Here is a 23995-nt window from a genome sequence, read left to right on the forward strand (position 1 = left end):
GGGCAATTTGAGCCACCTCAAACTGGATTATTTCTGTAGTGTGTTTGGGAATGTAAAACAACTAGCCAAATTAAAACTATACCTTTCAATTACAATATAATAATACATATTGCAGAATGTGTTTAAAAGTACATAATTTCACATGGTTTAAGTGAAAATTTGCTAAGATTTGATTTTTTTTTCAAATGGTGTAATTTAAAAAAAAATATTCAATTTCTATTAAAGGAAAGAAGTCAGCAATAAAATTGTCAGGATTAAAGGAATATACAGCTGGTAAAGGAAGTACTGTAATTATATACTTCCTTTACCAGCTGTATATTTACCAGAAGTTTAGGCCTCAACTGTCTCCAGTTCTGGGCTTCACAATTCGGAACGACTCAGGGAGCTGGGGATGTTTAGTCTGGAGAAGAGAAGGTTAAGAGGTGATATGATAGCCCTGTTTAAATACTTGAAGGGATGTCACATTGAGGAGGGAGCAAAATTGGTTTCTGCTGCTCCAGAGAACAAGACCGAGAACAATGGATGCAAGCTCCAGGAAAAGAGATTCCAGCTCAACATTAGGAGGAACTTCCTGAGTCCTGACAGTAAGGGCAGTTCGGCAGTGGAACACACTCCTTCCTCGGAGTGTAGTGGAGTCGAGTCTCCTTCCTTGGAGGTCTTTAAGCAGAGGCTGGATGGCCATCTGTCCGGGATGCTTTGATTACATTTCCTGCATGGCAGAAGGGGGTTGGACTGGATGGCCCTTGGGGTCTCTTCCAACTCTAGGATTCTATATTATATTATTGTATATTAAGTATATTATACTTAGAGTATATTAGAGCCAGCGTGGTGTAATGGTTTTAGTGTAGGACTACAACTCTGGAGATCAGGGTTGGATTCTCCGTCCCTGCCACTGTCACACCTGCTCAGCCTCAGGGGGAGGTCATGGCAAACCTCCTCTGCACAAATCTTGCCAACAAATCCCAGGATACAGTTGCTTTAGGGTCACCATAAGTCAGAAATTACTTGATGGAACACAACAGCAGCAACAACAACAACAACAACATGGTGTCTCCCAAGTTTCAAAGCTAGCAACAGACCTTCAAGAAATAAGCTTACTGGATACTACTCCATACTCTCCGACATTTCACAGATGATGACCAGGTTATTTGTGGCCAAGCAACCTCAATGTGTAGTCAAGATGGCAAATGTTATTAATGAGGAAGGGTAGACAAGCTAGGACAAACTAGCTACTGCTAGACAAAATAATCAAAACTGAACAAGCCGTACCAACTGCAGATATTTGCTTTTGTCTGAGCCTTCTGGAAAGGCCAGGACTCTGCCCCTTCCTCTCTCTTCTCCTGAGTAAATGAAGTACTTTTGCACTGTGTACTCAGCTTGCAGCAATGGAAATAATCTGGGGACAAAGGGGGAAGAGTGGAGAGGAACTGGGACATCTTAACAGCAGCTGAAAAGTGGGACATCAGAGGATTATCTGGTGCAGTCCCTGACAAATGGGGACAGTTGGGTGTTGTTGTTGTGTGCCTTCAAGTCGTTTCTGACTTATAGCGACCCTATGCGAATCTCTAATGGGGTTTTCTTGACACAGTTCTTCAAAGGGGGTTCTTGCCATTGCCACCCACTGAAGCTGAGAGAGTGTGACTTGCCCAAGGTCACCCAGTAGGGTATAATAGCTCAGCAGGACTCAAACCCCACTCTCCAGAGTCATAGTCCAACGTTCAAACCACTACACCATGCTACTCCCCAAATCCCTCACTAGCATGATCTATTGTAATGAGGATAAGGGAGGTTGCAGTTATTTAAAAAAAAAGGCTCTTTACCACCATACCAGACTGGCTGTTATGATAAGCTTACGCTCCTTGCATTTACTGCAAACCATGAACAGTATGGTTCGATTCACAGCTCAGACATTAAACTCACTAGGTGAACTTGGGCAAGTCACACTCTCTCAGCCTCAGAAGATGGCAATGGCAAACCTCCTCTGGACAAATCTTGCCAAGAAAAAAAACATGGTAGATTCACTTTAGGGTCACCATAAGTAAAAACTGGTAAGGCACACAACAATTACAACAACAAGACTTATGGACAAGATAACATCTATGTTGGCTCAGCTGTTAGCAGCAATTGTAGTCAAGAAGAAGAATTCAGACTTGGAAAGGTAGCTATGATAAGATTCACTGGTGTAAACATGTATAATTAAATACTAAGGTAAAATCATCCAAGCCATAGTATTTGTGATTTCTATGTAGGGGTGTGAAAATAGGACAGTAAAGCAAACTGAGAAGAAAACCAACTCAGTGGATATGTGATGGAGGAAGAAAGTTCTACAAATGCCATGAGCTGCCAAAAATAAAGCTTAATGGGTCTGAGAGTAAGGAGGGTGCATCTACAGTGTAGAAATAATTGCTGTGGCTCCATCCTATAGAATCCTGGGTTCTGTAGATTTGTGAGGCACCAGCACTCTGGCACAGAAAGCTAAAGACTCTGTAAAACTACAGATCCTGGGATTCCATAGGATGGAGTTGCAGCACTTACATATAGGGTGTAATTATTTTAAGGATGTCATTATTTTAGGTACACTCCAAGATACCCTATCATTCTAAGAGTGAGAAAAGAGTGGATTATTGGGGACTGTTCCTGCCAAAGCAAGACAGTTGGAGGATATACTAAAAAGCCAAGACAATGAAACAGAGGCCATCATACTTAGGGCATATCTTGAGACAACATCACTCACAAGAGAAGAGACAAAAATACTTTGTGAAGTGGAAGGCAGTAGGAAAAGAGGAAGATCTGTTTTCCAGATGGGTTGATCCAATAGAGGAAGCCACAACTCTGAGTTTGCAAGACCTGACCAGGATATTGATAACTGGGGTTCATGATGGAGATATCTCTCATTCATAGGCTTTTTGTTGTTATGTCACGTCATTTCCAATGTATGATGACCCTTAGGCAGCCATATTCTGGGGTTTTCTTGGCAGATGTGTTTAGAGGAGGGTTTGTCATTGCCTTCTTCCCCTGAGGCTGAGAGAGTGTGACTTGTCCAAGGTAACTCAGTCGGTTTCATGCCCAAGCTGGCACTCAAACCTTGGTCTCCAGATGAGTCACAGTCCAATATTCAAACCTCTGTGCTAACTCAAAGGTGATTTGGTGGGAAATCTATTCCACGGATTCAACAGATTTACTCCATTTGGACTGAGCACTGGATTTATCCCATAAAGAGGGAGTCTACAATGTCCTGTCACTCCTGTGTACAACAACATCCAAAATCCACACAACAGCGATACCTTTCTTTATTGGCCAACCAAAATGCACAAAAGACATGTTGCAAGCTTTCAAAACTCCACTGGCTTCTTCGTCATGATGTTTTCTGTCACTCCTATCTTGAGGAGTACAATAACATCCAAAAATCCACAAAGCTGTGATAGCTTGATTAGCTGACCAAAATGCACAAATGACATGTTGCAAGCTTTCTCAAGAGAAGCCTCTCTTTGTTTTTCAAATGGATGTTAAATTCCACCCCCTAAACCTCCTCTGAACAAATCTTGCCAAGAAAACCCCATGATAGGGTCACCTTAGGGTTGCCCTAAGTTGGAAATGACTTGAAGGCACACAAAACAACAAACCCATATGGCTGGATGGAGGAGAGTCTGGCCTACATGATTTGGTCCTCCAATGACACCTGAAATGGGAACAGCAACATCCTAAAAATGCAGGCTTGTGACTGACATTGTCATATTTTCTCCTGTATGATTTTATTACAACTTTGTCTGATGAAAAAGCCAGTGGAGTTTCAAAAGCTTGCAACATTTATTTTGTGCATTTTGGTTGGTCCCATAAAGATGTCACTGTTTTGTGGATTTTGGATGTTATTGTACTTTGCTATATAGCCAACATGGTTACCCTTGGACATGTTGTCTAGATTCATCAGAATAACTCTAGTTGGGCCAAGCATTGGATTTAGGCCAAAGAGTCTACAATGTCCTAAAATATACACTCTGCATGGATTTAAAGGATAATTTTTATAAAATTCAGTTTAGGTGGTATTTAACACCAAGCAAATTGTGTAAAATGTACAAGGAGGCAAAAAATACTTACTGGAAATGTTCAAAAGAAAAAAGGCACTTTTCTGCATATGTGGTGGCTGTTATTATTATTATTATTATTAACCTTTATTTATAAAGCGCTGTAAATTTACACAGCGCTGTACATACAATCTTATTAATTGGACGGTTCCCTGCCCTCAGGCTTACAATCTAAATCTGGCTGTGTCCAAAAGCCAAAAAAGATTGGTCCCAGATACACAAATTAATATCAGAAATCTTGTAAATTAAAATAGATCAAATGTCCAAAAATATTTTTATTAGGCATGATAGAAGATAAGTGGGGAAAATTATGGAAAATTATTATTTTATATGCTTACAGCAGCAAGAAGAGTTTATGCAAATATATATATATATATATGTATGAAAATTCACCATACATGTCAGAATGGCTATGGAAGTTACAAGACTATATGGACAATGATAAGTTAACTCCTTAGAGATAAGTCTGCTGATAAATTTGAGAAGGACTGGTCACAACTGATAGAATATTTGATATCAGGTTATCTTTGAAGAAGATCTAGAATCAAGAATGGTATTTATTAAGGTTAAAAATCTCAAGGTGAAGCTAGGCCAAATACCTTAAATAAAAACCGTAGACTTTATCGGTAAAATATGTACTGTATATATTGTGAGGCCATAGATGGAACTGGATAACATGCTAATTTATACAGTAAGTAAAAAGAAGTGATAGTACCATAAATAGAACTGATATGAATAGGAAGTAGCGTATTGTTTTAATATTGATGTAAATGATTTGTTATGCTGTGTTCTGTTTGATGCAGATCTTGATATCTTGATGTTTATTTGTATGCATGACAGTGGTTTGATTTGTATGGGAGTGGTGAGAATATTATACTGTATATGAGTGTTATAAGTGTATATATATATATATATATATATATATATTTGTATGTATCAGAATGGTGATATATATATATATATATATATATATGAGAGTGATGTGAATATATACATATATTCATATGTATGAGTGGTGTGAATAAATATACTGTATATATATTCATTTATATGTGAGTGGTGTGAATAACTATACATATATATATAGAGAGAGAGAGTGGGAGAGAGAGAGAGAATGAAAGTGGTGTGAATATACATATATATATATACATACAGTGTATACACACACACACATAAAATAAATATGGAAATGTTGCATTCTTGCCCCTTGAACAAACAGCCTCATGTGCTTCAAACTGAAACTGCCTTGAGAGTGCAGAGGCTGAGCTTCCCCTGTTGAATGCCAGCCTAATGGCCAATGCTTTCAAGCCTGCTGAGGCCTATCAGACCAATTTCCCAAAGCCTTTAACACCCCTCTTTAGGCCCATTGTGATGGGAATTGACTCCTGATCACTCCCAATGGTTGCCCAGAGGTCACAGCCAGGCCTTCCCAGGTGAGGGGTGCAATAAGGAACATGAACCAGAAGAATGAGAAAAAAGATCCTGCAAAGACTGAAAGCAAAAGCTTCCAGTTTGCTCTGTCCCTTGGAAAAAGAGGAGGAGGATTGGTCAGCCTGCCCTGCAAAGAAAAGGCTCCTCCCTGTTTTAGCTCAGATTTATTCCTTTTGCAAAGCCAGCTGCAGGTCTTATGGGTGTCTGGAGCACATCTGGAGCACATCTGGCTGGGAGAAGAGGTGAGTTTGGAGGGTGTGTTTGTGTGTGAACATACATGAACACACATGGATGCTGTACAAGTGTCTCCTTCTTGCAAGAGTAGGTCAGCTAAACCCTTTTTGGAAGTTCTTGAATGAGAGAGGAGGGAGGAAATATTATTTTGGGTTTGCTTTGGGTCCCCACAGATACAGTGCCCCTGCACAGGGAGGATTTATTAAGTGATTTTACTATGTGAATTGCTAGCTAGGCAGTTTGGACAACAATCAGGAGTTCTGGGAGCTGCAGTCCAAGAACTCCCAACGTTTTGGATCAAAATTTGGGAACCAGTGTACTAGTCTAGTTTCAGTGGTTCCCAACTTTGGTCTTCCAGATGTTTGGGACTTCAGTTCCCAAAAGTTCCAGGCAGTTTGGCCAATATTCAGGAGTTCTGGGAGCTGCAATCCAAAGCACATGGAGGAACAAAGTTTGGGCACCATCTTGGTAGAGGTCAGGTTCAGTGTTTCCCAAACGATTTCCCAGGATTTGTAGCAATTCTGCTGGGCATTATTATTTCTAAAATTATTTTTCTTTTCTTATATCCCACCTTTCTCCCAATATAGAGACTCAAAGCAGCAGACAGCAGATTTAAAACAATACAGTTTAAAAACAGTACAATATTAAAATGTATAAATATTTTTTTAAAAATCCATTGAAACATTTAAAAAGTTAAAACAGTTATGAATTAAAATGGAATATGTTAAAAATACAAACCTTAAACTTTCAATAGCACAACATTCCCACAATATAGTTTAAAACAATACAATTTAAAAACAGTACAGCATGTAAAAAGTATAAATATAAACTCTTAAAAAGGCAAACCATTTTAAAAGTTAAAACTGTTATGAATTAAAGAAAAAATACAAACCTTACATTTCAATAGCACAACATTCCCACAATACAGTTTAGAAACAGTACAACATTTAAAATGAATACATATGAATTTTTTTAAAAAAGTAAACCATTTAAAAAGTTAAAGGAGTTATAAATTAAAATGGAATATGTTAAAAATACAAACCTTAAACTTTAAATAATACAAGATTCCCACAATACAATACAATTTAAAACAACACAGTTTAAAAGCAATACAAAAGCATTAAAGTTTGCAATTTAGGTTTTAAAACAAAAATACAGATTAAACATTTGTTCTTAGATAAAAACCATTGGCTGTATCAGAAGACTATTAAGGATGCAAGGGTCTAGTTAAGGAACACCATTTGTGGGTGGTTGTGGTTGTGTGCCTTCAGGTCATTTCTGGGGGTTTGCCATTGCCTTCCTCTGAGGTTGAGAGTGTGTGACTTAACAACAACAACAACAGTATAGCTGTGATTACCTTAACCCCAGGTCCCAAATCTCCCCAAAGGATTTGCTAAAATGTGTTGCAAAAATCATTTCTTCAACTCATGGGGTGGAAAATTATCTCTTGAGTTTGGGACAATGAACACAGCCTGGGGTAGATTTCGGGAGACAAAAGAGAGCCTTTGCTTGTACTTTTATATCTAGATCTTCTTTGGAAATGGTAAGGTGCCTCTTTGCCTGGAAGGCAAGGAACAATCCTAAATCTTCTGATGGACAATACATCCCTTTATTGTGAAGACTGGTGGGAATGTGATCTTGGCCTGGGATTTATAGCACTTTGGTCCCCCTTGATTTTATTCATTTTATTTACAGTATATCTACCTTTCTCCCAATACAGGCATTACTGTACATATATTTCTATATTACATTATTTATATCAACCTTTCTTCCAGTACAGGCATTGCATATATTTATATATTACGATATTTATATCCAATACAGGCATTGCTTATATTTATGTTATTTATATCCAGTATAGGCATTACATATATTTATTTATTATATTTATATCAAATACAGACATTACATGTATTTATATATTAAGATTTATATCCACCTTTCTCCCAATACAGGAATTATATATATTCATATATTCATATATTATGTTGTTTATATCCAATGCAGGCATTACATATATTTATGTATTACATTATTTTATATCCACCTTTCTACCAATTCAGGCATTACATACATTTATATATTATGTTATTTATATGTAATGCAGGCTTACATGTTTATATATTACATTTTATTTATATTTACCTTTCTCCCAGTACAGCCAATACCTCTGATTTTTTCAAGACGTTTCTGACTTATGGCGACCCTATCCTGGGGTTTTCTTGGCAAGATTTGTTCAGAGCAGGTTTGCCATTGCCTTCCCGAGGCTGAGAGAGTGTGGCTTGACGAAGGTCACCCAGTGGCTTTCCATGGTTGAGTGGGGATTCGAACTCTAGCCTCCAGAGTCATTGTCCAACATTCAAACCACTATGCCAGACTGGTTTGAATACAGTACATAGATTAAAACCATAACATGTGGGGCCAAGTGTGGTCAAGATAGCAAAAGCTATTATGGAGGAATAGGATAAATTCCTTTTCCACTTTCAACTCAGGTCCAAAACTCACTGCAGGAATAAACCAGTTTGAGACTGCTTTAACTGCCCTGGCTCAGTGCTGGGGAAATCCTAGGAACTGTAGTTTATTATGGCACCAGAGCTTTCTGAGAGAGAAGGCTAATGTTGCCCAAAACTACAGTTTGCAGAATTCCCTAGCATTAAATCAGGGCAGGAAAAGTGATTGTTGGATTATTTCTGCAGTGTGTTTTGGACCAGAATTGCCTTAGGGTCGCCATAACTCGGAAATGACTTGTAGTCACGCAACAGCAACAATAATAGAAAAGTGAATGGTCACAGGTGACAATATTCGTTTAATATTGACATTCCCACTTTTTGGCTGCAAAAAATAATCCAGTTTGAGACCACTTTAACTGCCATGGCTCAGTGCTATGGAATTCTGAGAATCACAGTTTGTCGTGGCACCAGAGCGCTCTGACCGAAAAGGCTACTGCAAGTCCCAAAGTCCCATAGCATGGAGCCATGGCAGTTAAAGTGGTATCAAACTGGATTATTTTCTGCAGTGTGGACACAGCAATAGGCTTTGTCCATACACCGAACCTCTCTGAAATTTAATTTGCTCCTGGTTTTTCCATTTTACTTGAAAGCCGGGCCACTGTAGTGAGTCCAGTTATAATATATCTGGCCCTGGATCCTCTGAGGCTGCTGCCACACTGCGGAATTAAAGCAGTTTGACACCATTTTAACTGCCATGGTTCAAGGTTATGGTATTCTGTGTTTTGCAATTTTGGGAATTATCTAGCCTTCCTTATCAGACAGCTCTGGTGCCTCACCAAATCACAAATCCCAGAATGCCATAGCCCTGAGCTATGGAAGTTAAAATGGTGTCAAACAACCTTATTTCTGCAGAAGTAGTATGAAGCCTGCATTTGGGGGGAAAACATATTTTTTATTTTAAAACTATCTGTTTCCCTTGTTGCAACCTATTAAAATAAGCCGCTCTGATAGCCATTAGGGCTGAAGGGCGGGGTATAAATGCCATAATAAATAAATAATAAATAAAAAATGGTCAATTATCATTCTTTCACCATTATAGCAATTTGATCTCACTTTCACTGCTATGGCTGCATAGAATCATAGCATTCTATGGAATTCTGAAATTTATACGGTAGTTTAGGGAGCCTTTAAGACTCTTTGAGAGCTAGTGTGGTGTAGTAGTTTGAGTGTTGGGCTCTGGAGACCAGGATTCAAGTCCCAACTTGCCCATGAAATCCAGTGGGTGACTTTGGCCGAGTCACACTCTCTCAGCTTCAGGGAAAGGAAGGCAGTGGCAAACCTAAAGGTGTGCCTAGGTCAGTCCTAGGGATTTTCTTGGCAAGAATTGTTCAGAGGAGGTTTGCCATTGCCTTCCTCTGTGGCTGAGAGAGTGTGACTTGCCTAACATCACCCATTGGGTTTTGTGGCTGAACTGGGAATTGAACCCTGGTCTCCAGAGTCATAGTCTTAACACTCAAACCATTACACCACACTGACTCTGAAGAGGCAATACACTTCCATTTTAATTTGAAGCAAAAGGAAGCATGCATGCCCTCTCTTCTGGTTTTCACATGTTGCTTTGCAAACACCAAACACAGTGCTTTGGTAGCTGCAACAAGAGAAGACTTTTTGCAAACACAGTGCTTTGGGGGCTGCAACTAGGGGGGCTTTGCAAAAACCAAACATCACTTTGGTACCTGCACCAAAAGCAAACACACTGTTTTGGTAGCTGCACCAAGAGAAGACTTTGCAGAAATCAAACACTGTTTTGGTAGCTGCAACAAGAGAAGACTGCAAAAACCAAACACACTTTCTTCTTGAGCTAGGTTGGGTCCAATGGGAACCTAGCACATGTAAAACCTGGAGGCTGGATATATATTGGTTTGGGTTTTGCCACGCCTTCTTATTTTGATCTCTTTTTCCTTTCAGGAGGAAGCACCTTCATTTTTGAGTTGTCTGAGGCCCCCTCAGGCCTTTTCCAGAAGGTGGCCTTCCAACAGTATCCCTTTCCAAGGTCTTGTTTTGCAGTGAGTGGAACCACAAAGGCATAAGTGCAGAGGCAGTCGAAGCTGCCCTTGCTGGACAAGTGAAAAATGGCCACCATTTTGCGACGGAGGAAGAAAAGCTTAGGTTCCAAGGTGCGCGGTGCGTTGGCACGAGTCAAACGCTCCAAGTCTGAGGAGGCACGCCGTAGTTTTGAGGCAATGCCAAGTATGGAAGATGCCCGCCAAGGCTTTGGCACAATCCCAGCTTTGGACGGACACCCGAGCGCACCCCTTCCGCCCAAGGGGGACGGACGTTTGCATCTTCTTTGGGAGACGGAATTCCAGGACTTTCTGGAAGGTGCCGTCTGGGAGGAGCAGCAGCTTCTGGAGCAGATAACCCCGTGGGCCAACACCCGAGCCTTCCTGGCTGCCTTTGAGCAAGTGGCTCTGGCTTGCCGCTGGCCGAGAAAAGAGTGGGCAACCCGGCTCCTGCCCTCCCTCAATGAGGATGCGGAGAAGGCCTTCCTGAGCCTGGAGCCCCCAGACAGGGAGGACTTCTGGAAAGTCAAGGCAGCCATTTTGCGGCGGGAGATGGCTGCCCGGGAAAGAAAGCACCTGGAGTTCCGCCGCTTTTGCTACCAAGAGGCGAATGGCCCCCACGAAGTCCACGCTCGGCTCCAGGAGTTGTGCCACCAGTGGCTGAATGCGGAGAAGAGCACCAAGGAGCAGATCCTGGAGGCCCTCGTCCTGGAGCAGTTTCTCAATGTCCTGCCGAAGGAAATGCAGAACTGGGTCAAAGAACGCTTTCCGGAGAATTGCGGGCAGGCTGTTGCCCTGGCGGACGATTTTCTGCAAAAGCTGCAGGCTGCCAGACAGGGAGAATCAATGGTGAGAAGAACTTATAGCAATACCACGTATATTTCTATACCATTTTAATAGTGCTGAGGACTCTCTAAGTTGTTTAGACTTGTCCCTCCACATTCGCTGGGGTTGGGGCACAGGACCCCCGTGAATGTGGAAAAACCTCAAATAACAAAAACACTATGTTTGTACCTGAGAGAACATCTTTGTAGGAATGTGTAGATTTTCCAGTGCAACTCTATGGTCAACATCTGCCAGACATTGATCATAGAATTGCGCTGGAGGAGCTACAAATGCCTAGTGGAGTGTTCTCTCTAGGAATCTCTAGGTCCTTCCTTGCAACTTTTGGTTAAAGTTGACCATAGAGTTGCACTGGAAGACCTACGTAGATATTCCTAGAGAGTACATATTAATAAAATCCATGAATAATCAAATCTGCAAAAGTCAAAGCTGCAGATGTATGGAGAGATGTGTGTACAATGTGTTAGCCAATTAACTCCCCCCCCCAAAGATTTTTTTTACAGATCTGCAAAAGGCTAGAAGGCTGAGTGGACCCTGGATCCCTGCAGGATCGAACTCAGCGTTTTGGCTGCTATGCCTGCGTTTAACCACTGCACACTAGGGCCTGTGTGTTTGTGGCCTGCAACTCCCATCATCCTCAGCCACAATGAGGGATGGAGGACACTGCAGCCCCATATCTTCAGGTGGGCCATGCTTATCTACCCTGACATAAGGCTATGGTTGTGAGAGTGAGAACTGGGGAGGACTCCTGTACCTTGAATGCAATGATTCCCAAACTCTGGTCCTCCAGGTGTTTTGGACTGCAGGTCCCAGAAGCCATCTTGGCTTCTGGGACCTGCAGTCTGGGATTCTGGGAACTGCAGTCCAAAACATGGAAAGCCTGAGTTTTGGAATTACTATTAAGTTTAATGTAGAGAGATCTTGTAGCACTTTTGAGACTAACTGAAAGAAAGAAATTGGTAGCATGAGCTTTTGTAGTACAAGTTTAATGGTTATGTAGGAAGTTTCACCAGGGGTTGGTTGTTGTGTTTGCTGCACAAACAACTGCATCTGAAATCCCCTTTTCTGCTCAACCCCTAAAGGTACAGGAGCCCTCCTCAGTTCTCACTCTCACAACTGTAGCCTTATGTCAGTGGCCCACTGGAAAATATGGGGCAGCAGCTTCCACCTTCCCCCATTGTTGGTTATGGTGGCTGGGGTCCAAACCACACTGCAGGAATAATCCAGTTTGAGACTGCTTTAACTGCCCTGGCTCAATGCTAGGGAATTCTGGGAACTGTAGTTTGGTGAGACATTGATCCTTCTCTGTCAGAGAGCTCTGGTGCTACCACAATAAATACAATTCCCAGGATTCCCCAGCACTGAGCAAGGGCAATTAAAGCAGTCTCAAACCGGATTATTTTTGCAGTGTGGTTTGGACATGGGGCTGATGGGAGTTGTCGGGGATCTCCAGTTTCCAATCTGGCAATCATTTTTCCCCACTTCACAGTGAAATGCCCATGGCTGCATTCTATGAAACTATTGGATTTATAGTTTAGCAAGGTGGAATTCTTATACCAAACGGGTCTAATGCCTTGCTCTGATTGGCAGAAAAGGGTAAAGAGTAGACCTTAGAATCATAGACCTGGAAGAGACCTCATGGGCCAGCAAGTCCAACCTTGCAAAACAACTGTCTCTTGGCCAAAATATGTTGGTCTAAAGCAGTGCTTTGCAAACTATGGCACTCCAGGCATTTTGGATTTCAGTCCAAAATACACCACTGAAATAATCCAGTCTGAGACTGCTTTAACTGCTCTGACTCAGTGCTAGGGGATTCTGGGAATTGTAATTTTGTGAGACATTTAGCCTTCTCTATTAGAGAGCTCTAGTACCACAATAAATGATAACTCCCGGGATTCCCTAGCACTGAGCCAGGGCAGTTGGCTGCTCGCTCATGCCATGACTCAGTGTTATAGAATGCTGGGATTTGTAGTTTGTTGTGGCACAAGAGCTCTTTGACAGAAGACTAAATGTTTTACAAAGCTACACTTCCAAGAATCCCATAGTATTGGACCATAAAGTGGCTTCCAACTGGATGACTTCTGCAGTGCGGATGCATCCTGGGGCACAAATAAATGGATTGAATTTGCAAGAAAAAGAGGTTCAAGAAAAGTTGCAAGAAAAAAAGAGAGTAAGAACTGTTTGGTGGTGGAACAAACTGCCTTGGAGGATGATGGAGTCTCTGTCTTTGGAGATATTTAAACAGAGGTTGAATGGACATCTTTGAGAGTGCCTTAGTTGTGTATTTCTTTGTGGCAGGGGGTTGGTTTGGATGGCCTTTCTGATCCCTTCCAGTGCTGTGAGTCTATGAAATCAGCATTTATTGTCATCATAACATACTGCTCTTTCCTTAGCTGTGTGTCGTTTTACTCTTTTCAGGAGACAGAAGAGCCGGCTTTGAGTCATCCCAAGACACAAGAAGTCCATCTGGAAAGTGTGATGACACAGATCAAAGCAAAGAGGACAGTGGATGAGGTGTCCCCCTTTCCACTTAAAGCTGTTCCAGGTAAGAAACTTTTATCCGGTGAATTTTTAGCTCATGAGTCATCTTTTTCTTGAGAGAGGTGAATGTTTTGCTTTCTAGAGAGCCAACCATGGTATAGTGGTTTGAGCGTTGGACTATAATTCTCAAAAACAGGGTTTGAATCTTCACTTGGCCATGGAAACATACTGGGTGACCTTTAACTTACCTTTTAAAAATTAATGACTAAGAAGAACCATTTTTTTTAAAAAAAGTCATATTTTGGTTTTAAAAAGCCCTTTTTAAAAAATAAAATATTTTTAAAAATAAAAGCCATCTTTTAAGATCAAAGCCTTTAAAAAACAAAGCTGGCGTTTAAAAAAAGCCATTAATGAGTAATCTTTTAAAATTTATTTTACAATGTTCTTTAATGACATCAGCCATATACCAATAAAGTAGATAGTAAGGTCTTTTTTTTTAAACAAAAGTAAAAGCATTAATTATAAGAAAAAGACTACATTCCAAGAGAATTGGCCAGTCTTTATTGATTATATAAAACTAATGTACACTTGTACCTCCACATTTGCTGGGGCTAGGGCCATGTTTTTACCTGAGAAAATGCCTCTCTAGGAATCTCTAGGTCCTCCAGTGCAACTCTGTGGTCAACATATGCCAGATATTGACCATAGAATTGCGCTGGAGGAGCTACAAATGCCTAGTGAAGTGTTCTCTCTAGGTCCTTCAGTGTGACTTTTGGTTAAAATTGACCATTGAGTTGCGCTGGAGGACCTCGATATTCCTAGAAAGAACATATTAATAAAATCTGTGAATAATCAGAACCACAAAATTCAATTCCGCAAATGTTGAGGAACAAGTGTACATCAGCTGAAACCCTTAGCTTCTTATGCTGAATGTTAGAAAGATGTGTTGAATCTTGACCATCTCATCTCCTTGGATCCAAATCTAAGGACACTGACATGTTAATAAACTTTTCCCATGTTTAATCATGTAAATATGACAATCCAAATTTATTGGTTGTTTGACCCAAATGCTGTGTATTGTTTGATCTGTTTGCTGACACAGAATTTCTTTTTTCTTTCAATAAAATCATTTTTTTAAAAAGCCATTAGGTGGTTGTTGTTTTTTTCTGAAAAAGCCATCTTTCAAAAAGGAAAAACAAAAACCTATGACTTTGAAGAAAAAAGAAAAAACTAATTGTACAAAAAATCAAAAGCCTCCTTAGAAAATTAAACCTGTCTTTTAAAAAAAAAATAAAAGTCATCCTTTTGAGAAAGTGATTTCAGAATTTGGTTTTTAAAAAAAGTCATGCAAAGGAGAGCTTTTCTATTTACTTTTTAATTTTTGTTTTCTTTCTTTTTAGAGTCGTAAAAAACATAAAGCACACATTCATCTCCCTGACAATAATCTACGAAGACAATATAGACATATAACATAAAAAACAAAAGAAAAAAATACAGAAACTAACCAAACTTGAACAAAGTCATTACAGTACTTCCTCATCCACAGTCTTCTTGGTGATAGACCAAGAATTTCTATACTATCACTTCTTATAGCTAATCTGTTTATTTAGGCTACTTTCTCATTCTAGTTTTCTTGTTCAATCTCATGACTATATGTATTATTATTCTAATACTGATAACAGCTGGGCATTCTAAACCAATGTTCTTTAAGATATTCCTTCACATTATTTATCACAGTAGGTCTAACATCAGTATATTTCCCGTTCTTGTCTTAAATGTTTCACTGCTAAATCTCAATCCTCTGTGAATTTCTCACTTTTCTGATTTTGTATGAGTTTTGTCAATTTATCCATTTCTATAACATCAAGTAGCTTTAACAGCCAATCCCCTAATGAAGGTATTGGCTCACTTTTCCATACTCTTGCATAGACTATTCTAGCCGCCACTAATACTCCTGAATGTAGTATAAAATTCTACCATGTTTCCCCCCCACGTTTGATCTAGGATTTTCAGCAAGAACATTTTTGGGTTAAATTCCATATTGCCTGGCAGAATTACATTTATTGCATGGTGTATTTTCACCCAGTATTACAAGACCACCAAATGTGGAAAAGGGTTCCCTTTTCCTCCACACGTTTCCAACATTTGTTAGAGGAATTTCCATAAATTTTACATACTTTGTCTGGTGCCAGGTACCACCTAAAGTTTTCTAATAGCTCTCTCTTAAATCTTGAGACGGCGTATATTTTATCCTTCCATTCCAAGTTGTCTCCCATTGATTAGATACCCTAGATTTTGAGACCACTTAATCATGTTCTCTTTAACCAATTCTGATTCCATATACCATTCTAGAAGATTTTTTTTTATATAATTTTGATATTATCGCCTTTTTTAAAACGCGAGATCAAGAGTTTTTCCAAGTCGGAATTAGATATCTCTATTCCCTCCAGCTTTGTATCTATTAAATATCCCTTAATTGTCTGTGCAAAAACCAATTACATTGTTACTTCTGATCTCATCTAATGATTTTAAACCTGCTGTTCTGATATTTCAATAATTTTTTATATGTGAACCATGTCTCTTTCAACCAGGGATCATTTCTATATAGTGAAGAACTTTCCTTTATTAAATTGTTGTCTTCGCTCCCAACAGGTTACAGAAAAGCTAGTGTGAAGAAGAGGGGTTATGTTCAGTGGGTCCAGTTTGGGGATACAAAGCTAAAGGCCAAGTTCCCTGGAAGAGCAAATAAGGTGCTCCCTTACCACTGGAAGAAAGCAGAGGACACCACAGAATGTCGCCGTTCGGAAAGGCTGCGGAGAGGTCGTTCTTTGCCTCTGGTCAAGACACCACCCTCATCACCTCCTGCTGTTCCTTCTCCACCTTCTTCTGAGGTCAAGCCAAAACGCGAGAAACCTGCTTCCGTCTCGGAGGTTTCGAAGGATCAGATAAAAAATTGCCCGGATTGTGGCCGAGATTTCCATGGGGTCGCAAGTTTTGCTCGGCACCGGATGCGCCACACTGGGGAGAAACGCTATGAGTGTTGCTTCTGTGGGAAAGGCTTCACCTGGCGCTCTGATCTGGTCCGCCACGAATGCATCCACACTGGGAAGAAGCTGCATGAGTGCTCATTCTGCGGGGAAGGCTTTGACCGCAAGTGGCAACGCGTGCAACACGAGAAGACACACATGAGAGGCAAAGCGAGTCTGTGATCCGGATGGGATGTGGAGGGAGGAAATAATGGGAGCATTATCTGTGTGTAGCGGCTAGTATAGCATTCCTGATTGCATCTAATGTAATGTGCCCATTTATGGGGGGGACGTCTCCTTTTGCCTTTTAATCTTTTTGCTTAAGGTTTTTTGAGATTCAACAGCAAAATTTGCATTACAGTCTGTAACAGGTAGGCTTTACCCACATAAACATAGCTGTGTTGAGTTCCCATATTCTTTATGAAAATAAAATAACTCTCCATGTTTGAATTCAATAACTGGAAGATGGAATTTGCAGGAGGTGAAGCTTCTTTTACTGTGATTAAGGTCTTTTTCTTTTTAGACAGTTATATCACTTTGATGCACTTTTACCTACCATGACTCCATCCTACATAATCCTGAGGTTTGGACAGTGGTGAGGTGTTAAGACCCTCTGGAATAGAATCCTGTGTAACTCTCCAAACTAGAAATCCCAGGATTCCGTAAGATGGAGCCATGACAGTTAAAGTGCTATAACTGTGCAGTGTGAAAGAGACCTTAGGGCAGTATGGGCAATTTGTGTTCCTCCAGATGTTTTTGGACAGCAGCTTCCACTATCGCTGACCGTTGGTTATGGTGGCTCAGATTGATGGGAATTGTAGGTCAAAGACATCTGAGGGAATCACTTTTGCCCACACCTGGCCTTCTTTGTGGCAGTTTTGAAAGTTCCCAGCTCAGTACAGTTATTGTCACCAGTTTTTCCCTCAGGGCAATTTTCAGGAGGTTTCAAAATATAGTATTTAGGATTAAGCTTAGTTATATAATATATGTGGATTTTTTAAAAATAAAACTTTTATTCATGCTTCTTACAGCCATACGAATAAGAAAGTCACATATCCTTCAACAAAGGAAATCAGTCAAAACAAAGAAACATTAAAAAAATAACAAAATAATGCAACAAATATGCCATCGACAAGATAATAATAGTAAAGTCTACAGTAACATTTTATTTTGATTTTCAATAGTATATGAGAATATTTCAAGAATTGTGTTAGCTTGTTCTGACTTCTTTCTGGGATTTTTTTTAAAGGCCTTTGGCACCATCTTAAACTTTTCAGATTGATAAAAGACGAGGAAAGGAAAAAGAAATGAAACTTTCTTGAGTTGGGACATTGAATAATGACCGGGAATCATTATTCTCTTCTTTTGTAAGAAAAATAAATGTGAAAGGGCATATCTACATGTTTTAAGTCTGATCTGCTTGTAGCAGTAGGACAAAATGAAGAATCCTGGGGTGGAAAGAGTAGCGTGTATCATCTCAGGTTGAGGAAGGACATGCCATTTCTTATGACTTGTTAAAACAAACAAACACACTTGGGATCTTGGAAGTAAAATAACCAAAACAACCACTCTGAAGAAGAAGAGACATTTAGCTCTCAGCCCAAGTCTTGCTATGCTAACTTTGTATTTAGAAATCTTTTTTGGGAAAAAAATGAAAAGTGGTGTTTTCCTCTACACTATTGCACTATGTTTTAATCTATTGTTGGGCAAACTCATGGCCCTTTGGACAGTGTTGTAACTCCCAGAATCCATCACTATTTGCTGTGCTGGCTACAGTTGATGGGAGTTACAATCCAGTGTCATCTGGGGGGGGGGGTCACAAATAGCCTGCCTCTCTTAGGACTTGAGCGCTGTCTCAGAGGTCTTTTCCAAGAGTTATTTCCCAAAAGAGTTGAAGATCCTTCTTTCCATTTGTCCCACAAAAAGATGTTTTGACCAAGCAATGGCTTGTTGAGCTATTGTCTGCCTAATTTTAACACACTGTCCAAATATAGTTTAGCTGACCAAGGAGTTGAGGAGTCTGTGGGACTCCCATCACATTGGCTGAAATGTTGGGAAATGTGGTCTCGTACCCTGGAGGAGCACCCAGTGGGAAATACTGATTTAAGCCGTCTTTTCCCTATTCCACACCAACGGCTCTTTACAAATGAAAGTTTTGGCTAGATCCCATCTGTTGCTGATTTTGAGTTGAGCAAGTGTCCGCATTAGAAAACAGATTAGAACTGTGTTGAATGGTGTATTGCTTTGCATGAGCAAAGGAAGATAATTTTTGGTATCTTGTTGAGTGGTTGGGGTTCTTGAATCTTTTACACCTTTGTCAAACGTTTATAGTATTCCTGGATTATTTTTTGGGAAAAAAATAGTTTTATAAAGTTTGCTCTTGGGAAAAAAGAACAACCTTTTTCTATTTGTGTAAAAGTCCCATGGGTTTTTCATGGATATTTGTAAAGAATTCTGTTTGTATTATTAAAAATTACTGGTTCAAAAGACCGTGGGTTGCTTTGTGTTGAAAACAGTGGATTTTAAAGTTATGTTTCGACTACTGATTTACCTGTACTCTACTCATGTGGTATGACTGTAGGGCGTATGTGTGCAAAAGCAGTATGACACCACTTTTAATTGCCATGACTGTATCCAATAGAATCCTGGGATTTATAGTTTGGCAAGACACCAGAGCTTTCTGCCAGACCAGGCTGAATACCTTGCCAAACTACAAATCCCAGGATCCCACAGGATGGAGCCATGATCGTTCAAGTGGTGTCAATCTGCAATATTTCTGCAGTGTGGCAAATCTCTATATTGAAGGCCTATGTTAGTGCAATCTTATGCATGCGTACTATAAAGTAAGGACTCTGCACTGAGTGATTTTTTAAAATTTAATTTATATCTTACCTTTCTTCCAGCCCAGGATTCAAGGAGTTGTACAGTTTTAAAAACAATAGTTTAAAAAACACCTTGGTATGAAAGTTACACCAACCAAACTTTGATTTTAAAAAAAACAAACACAAGATACAAAGGACATTTAAAACAGAATAAAATAATAAGACACAAACACTATTTATTTATGGTATTTATAACCTGCCCTTCAGCCCCAAAGGCGACGCACCCCACCCCATCCCCACTGAAAATTGTTTTCTGCAGATCTGAGTGATTTTATCTGCAAAGTGAGGTGGAAACTCTTTATAGCAAGATGCTGTGTGATCTACATGATGCTCCAGTGGAGCAGAACATAAAAGGTGCCCAATGTGGTGGAGTCTCCTTTGGAGGTCTTTAAACAGAGACTGGATGGCCATCTGGGATGCTTTGGTTGTGAGTTCCTGTATGGCAGGGTGTTGGACTGGGTGGCCCTTGAGGTCCCTTCCAACTCTGATTCTACAGTCTCCCCTCCATTTTCGCAGGGATCCGTTCCCCCACAAAAACCAAAATTGCCAACATTCAAGCCCCATTGGCTTGAATGGTGGTGCATGCACCCCATTTTATCCCCCTCCATTTGCCACTCATGCTTAAATGAGAGACGCAGATTCCAAGTCCGTGAAAATGGAGGGGTGACTGTATAATGTGAAGTTGAAGGCTTTCAAAGTCAGCATCCATAGTTTTTTGTGAGTTTTTCAGGCTATGGCCCGTTATAAACGGATGTAAAGTACGTACCCAGTACGTACTAGGGTTAGGAAAGGGCATGCTTTACGCACGCCCCTAACCCTAGTGTGTACTGGGTATGTACAAAATGGCGGTGCCCGTTCCACACAGGCGCTGCCATCTTGATGTCGCGGAACGTAGTGTCCGCACGTCGCGTGGCAGAAGTGACACTGAGTGCGCCATTGGGCACTTGCGGCACCACTTCTGGGGTGCAGAAAGAAGCACCATTTTCTGACTTCTTTTTGCCACGTCCGGGAACTGCGTGGTTTGACTGCTGTGGTTCCCGGACGCGGCAACCGGCAGCGCCGGCAGACCACCGCTTTCAGACGGCCTGTAATGCGTCTATGAAACCATATTCTAGAATACCAAAAGTCTGTTTCTTGAGCCTACCTTCACTATCCTCCCAATGCTAAAAAAAGAAACTTACCACTAGACAGCGGGCAAGAGAAAAATGGGGAGGTTGGGCATAACAAGACTTTGTAAAAAGGTGCTTCTTTGTCAGAGACTTTGTTAACTGAGGTATGTTTGTAATGATAATGTAAATTATGATTAATAATAATAATAGTGATAGTAATATTAATAAATATACTATTCCTTCTCGTTCTATTAATTATAATGATGGCATTGAGATCTTTTCCTCTCTCTTAGAGATGGGCAACTGTAGACCTCTGGATTTGTGTCTGCAATTCCCATTAATCCTAGCCAGTATAGCCAATAAGGAATTAGGGGAGAAGCAGTCCAGCACTGGCTATCTCTTTGGCCCTTCAAGGGTCCCAGGGACAGAAATTGTCTGCCAGACCTGTCACAGCTGCCACTTAACATTTTCCTCCTCTATAGCCACTGTGGAAAAGCAGATTACTAATTTACCTTCCAGGCTAGCAGCTGTGGGATTTACCTACAAGACTGGACATGAATCTTAAAACCTTCCCTATAAATATATCTTTAGATTCTCACGTGCCAATCTGCGTAAATTTTCACCAGTCAATCCTCTTGAGTTGGAGTAACAGCTTTCCCCCTAATTTCTAAGTGATTATCACTGTCTCAGTCACGTATTGTAGAATTCTTCCATATTTCCTTTCAATCTATCCTTCCAACTTTTCCAGTAAATAAAAATCAGGGCTCTTCTGGAAATTTATTATCATTGTCCTCCAATATTACATGAATCTGAATCCCAAATTTCTGAGCTTTATTGTATAACCACCACATACGATAACCTTTAAATTACACTTGCAGCATTTGTTTGTAACATTTTTATACATCTTTGAAAGGCTTTCTGGTGTTCACCTATACAGTCATCCCTCCATATCCATGGATTCAAGCAATCATGGCTTGAAAATATTTTCAAAATCTATAAATTCCAAGAAGCAAACACTGATTTTGACATTTTATATAAGGGACACCATTTTACTCTGCTATTGTATTTAATGGGACTTGAGCATCCATGGATTTTGGTGTTCACGGAGAGCCCTGGAACCAAACGCCATCGGATACCAAGGCTCCACTGTACATCATTTTATAGAAATTTAATTTCAGATCATAACTCAGTAAATTTCAGAGACTTTGTCCAAGCCTTTTCCCACTGTCCTAAATAGTTTGTTCCTATGTTATCATACATTCTTTCACCAATTCAGCTGCCATTTCTATTCATACCAACATTTGTACATTTTTGCAATTAAATTATCATCATCTGAACAAAGTTGAGTTTCTAGTTCTGATTCTCTCAGTTCAAAATCATACACTTTTTCGTCCCTCTTAAATCCCTCAACAAATTGTCCATATAAGAACCAATGAAATATCAATCCTTCCTTGCTAGATTTCATTCTAAACTGCCCTTTATCCAGCTTTATCATATCAAAGAAGGGCGTGCTGACCATTTGCCATAATCTTTCATTTTCCAATTTAATTCAGTCTACCTACCATACAAAACAACAAGGCAATATCTTGATTCTCATTCTCAGCTTTTTGCCTTGTCAGATAAAAACTGAAATATCTTCCTACCATTTGTTCAGGTGGTATATCATTTGTAAAAATTAGCAGAGTTTGAAACAAAAACAACACTAGGGAATACATTCTAAAATTCTATCCAGCAACAATTATTTCAATTTTGCCCATTACTGTAGGTAACATTTAATTTCCTTCCAAATTTTAACGTAGTTGTCTTGATGCAAACAAAAATCCATCAGTGATACCTTTATTGGCCAACCGTAATGCACAATATCCATGTTGCAAACTTTTGAAGCTCCATGGGCTTCTTCATCAGGCAAGATGTTACAATCCAAACAGGAGAAGAAGTAAAAAATGGAGATGTTCGATGCCTGCATTTTCTTGTTTCTGTCCTTAGTAAAGATGGTGTAATGGGGAGGATATATTTTGTGCAGGCAGGCTCCTCCTCTTTCTGGCCATGGCCATATATATGGTACATTAACATTCTTTTAAAAACAAGTAATTATAATATTCTCCTTCAAATATTTATGAAAGGGTGAAAAGAGAGATGCTGCAGTGGTTTTGTCCCAAAATAATATTGCTGATATTCTTATGTACCGTATATGCTCATTTTAAGGAGAATACCAATTTGAGGTCTGTTTTAGTTGACTGTCTTGTACAAAGGAGGCATAAGGACTACATTTTCACAACTAAGTATCTCCTAGCCCAGAGATGGGACTTATGCATGTTGTTTTAAACTGACAACTCCCAGCAGCATTGCCAGTTATTGTATGATGAATGCTGGAACCTGGAGTACAACAGCATCTGGAAGACAGTACCATTCCCATCCTTGCTCTGGCTGATTGGAGTCGATGCTGTGCACCTATACCAAAAAATGCTTCTCTGGAACAATATGATATTGTAGATGTAGCTCATTTCTTAATGGCTTCTTAATTCGGTGCTAAGTTGATGCAAAATGACACTCCCCACATCTTTGTCAGACCAAAAAAAGTGATGCTTCTTTAGGATAAAATGATGTCCTCACTTCCTGTTCAGAGTCACTGTGTTCTATTGGCATTTTAAAAGCATCCTGAACGGTGTTGCATTTCAATGATGATACTTCTTGAGTTAATAAAGTTGCCCTCTTTGGATGGGATCAGACTATGTTTTTACTTTATTTCACATTGTTTATTGTTTCCTATATTTTTAAAAATGTATCCCTGAAAATTAAGAGCTTGTGGATTACGGCTGACATCCTGTTAAGTGGCATCAGCCAGTGTACTGGTAATTCAGGCTGGTGCCACTCTACAGAAATAAAGTAGTTTGACACTACTTTAACTTCTATGGTTCAGTGCAAGGGACCTCTGGGATTTGTAGTTGGGGGAAACAGAGCTCTGACAGGGAAGATGTACTATCTCACAAAACTACAAATCCGAGAATCCCATAATACCGAGCAATTGCTGGTAAAGCGGTTTCAAACCACTTTATTTCTGCGATGCATTAGCAGCCATAGTGTCTCTTTTGGAGGATGCAGAAGTTGGGATTCCTTCTTCTCTCCAGACCAGCCAAAGCCCCCAACCAAGACCTAACATATGGTTGCTGCAGCCACACTCCCAATTGCTCTGTGCCTGGGGAATAGCTGGAGGGGGGCAGCATAGTAGTTTGAGTATTGGATGGTAACTCCTGAGACCCCTGCACAGCCATGAAACCCACTGGGAAGACAATGGCAAACCTCCTCTGAACAAATACGGCCAGGAAAACCCCAGCATAAGTTCGTCTTAGGGTCGCTATAAGTCAGAAATGATTTGAAGTCACACATTATCATT

The 23995-nt window shown here is 40.1% G+C and overlaps 1 protein-coding gene across 5 annotated transcripts; it reads left to right on the forward strand.

The window, feature by feature from the left end:
• Positions 1 to 384: 384 nt before the first annotated feature.
• Positions 385 to 19283, forward strand: LOC121921957 (zinc finger and SCAN domain-containing protein 23-like). Of its 5 annotated transcripts, XM_042450749.1 has the most exons (5): positions 5349 to 5755; positions 10166 to 11109; positions 13522 to 13648; positions 16237 to 16781; positions 17642 to 19283. In XM_042450749.1, exons 2-5 carry the CDS (start codon positions 10330 to 10332, stop codon positions 17651 to 17653), a joined length of 1464 nt encoding a protein of 487 aa, XP_042306683.1. In that variant the 5' UTR covers positions 5349 to 5755; positions 10166 to 10329; the 3' UTR covers positions 17654 to 19283. The 5 variants fall into 5 exon arrangements, with proteins under 5 accessions (XP_042306680.1, XP_042306682.1, XP_042306683.1 ...); XM_042450746.1 differs by lacking the exon at positions 5349 to 5755 and adding an exon at positions 385 to 422 and having other exon boundaries at positions 16237 to 19283; XM_042450748.1 differs by lacking the exon at positions 5349 to 5755 and adding an exon at positions 3724 to 3744 and having other exon boundaries at positions 16237 to 19283.
• Positions 19284 to 23995: the final 4712 nt, after the last annotated feature.

The sequence above is a fragment of the Sceloporus undulatus genome, chromosome 2 (genome assembly GCF_019175285.1).
Source record: "Sceloporus undulatus isolate JIND9_A2432 ecotype Alabama chromosome 2, SceUnd_v1.1, whole genome shotgun sequence".
Lineage (NCBI taxonomy): Eukaryota > Metazoa > Chordata > Lepidosauria > Squamata > Phrynosomatidae > Sceloporus > Sceloporus undulatus.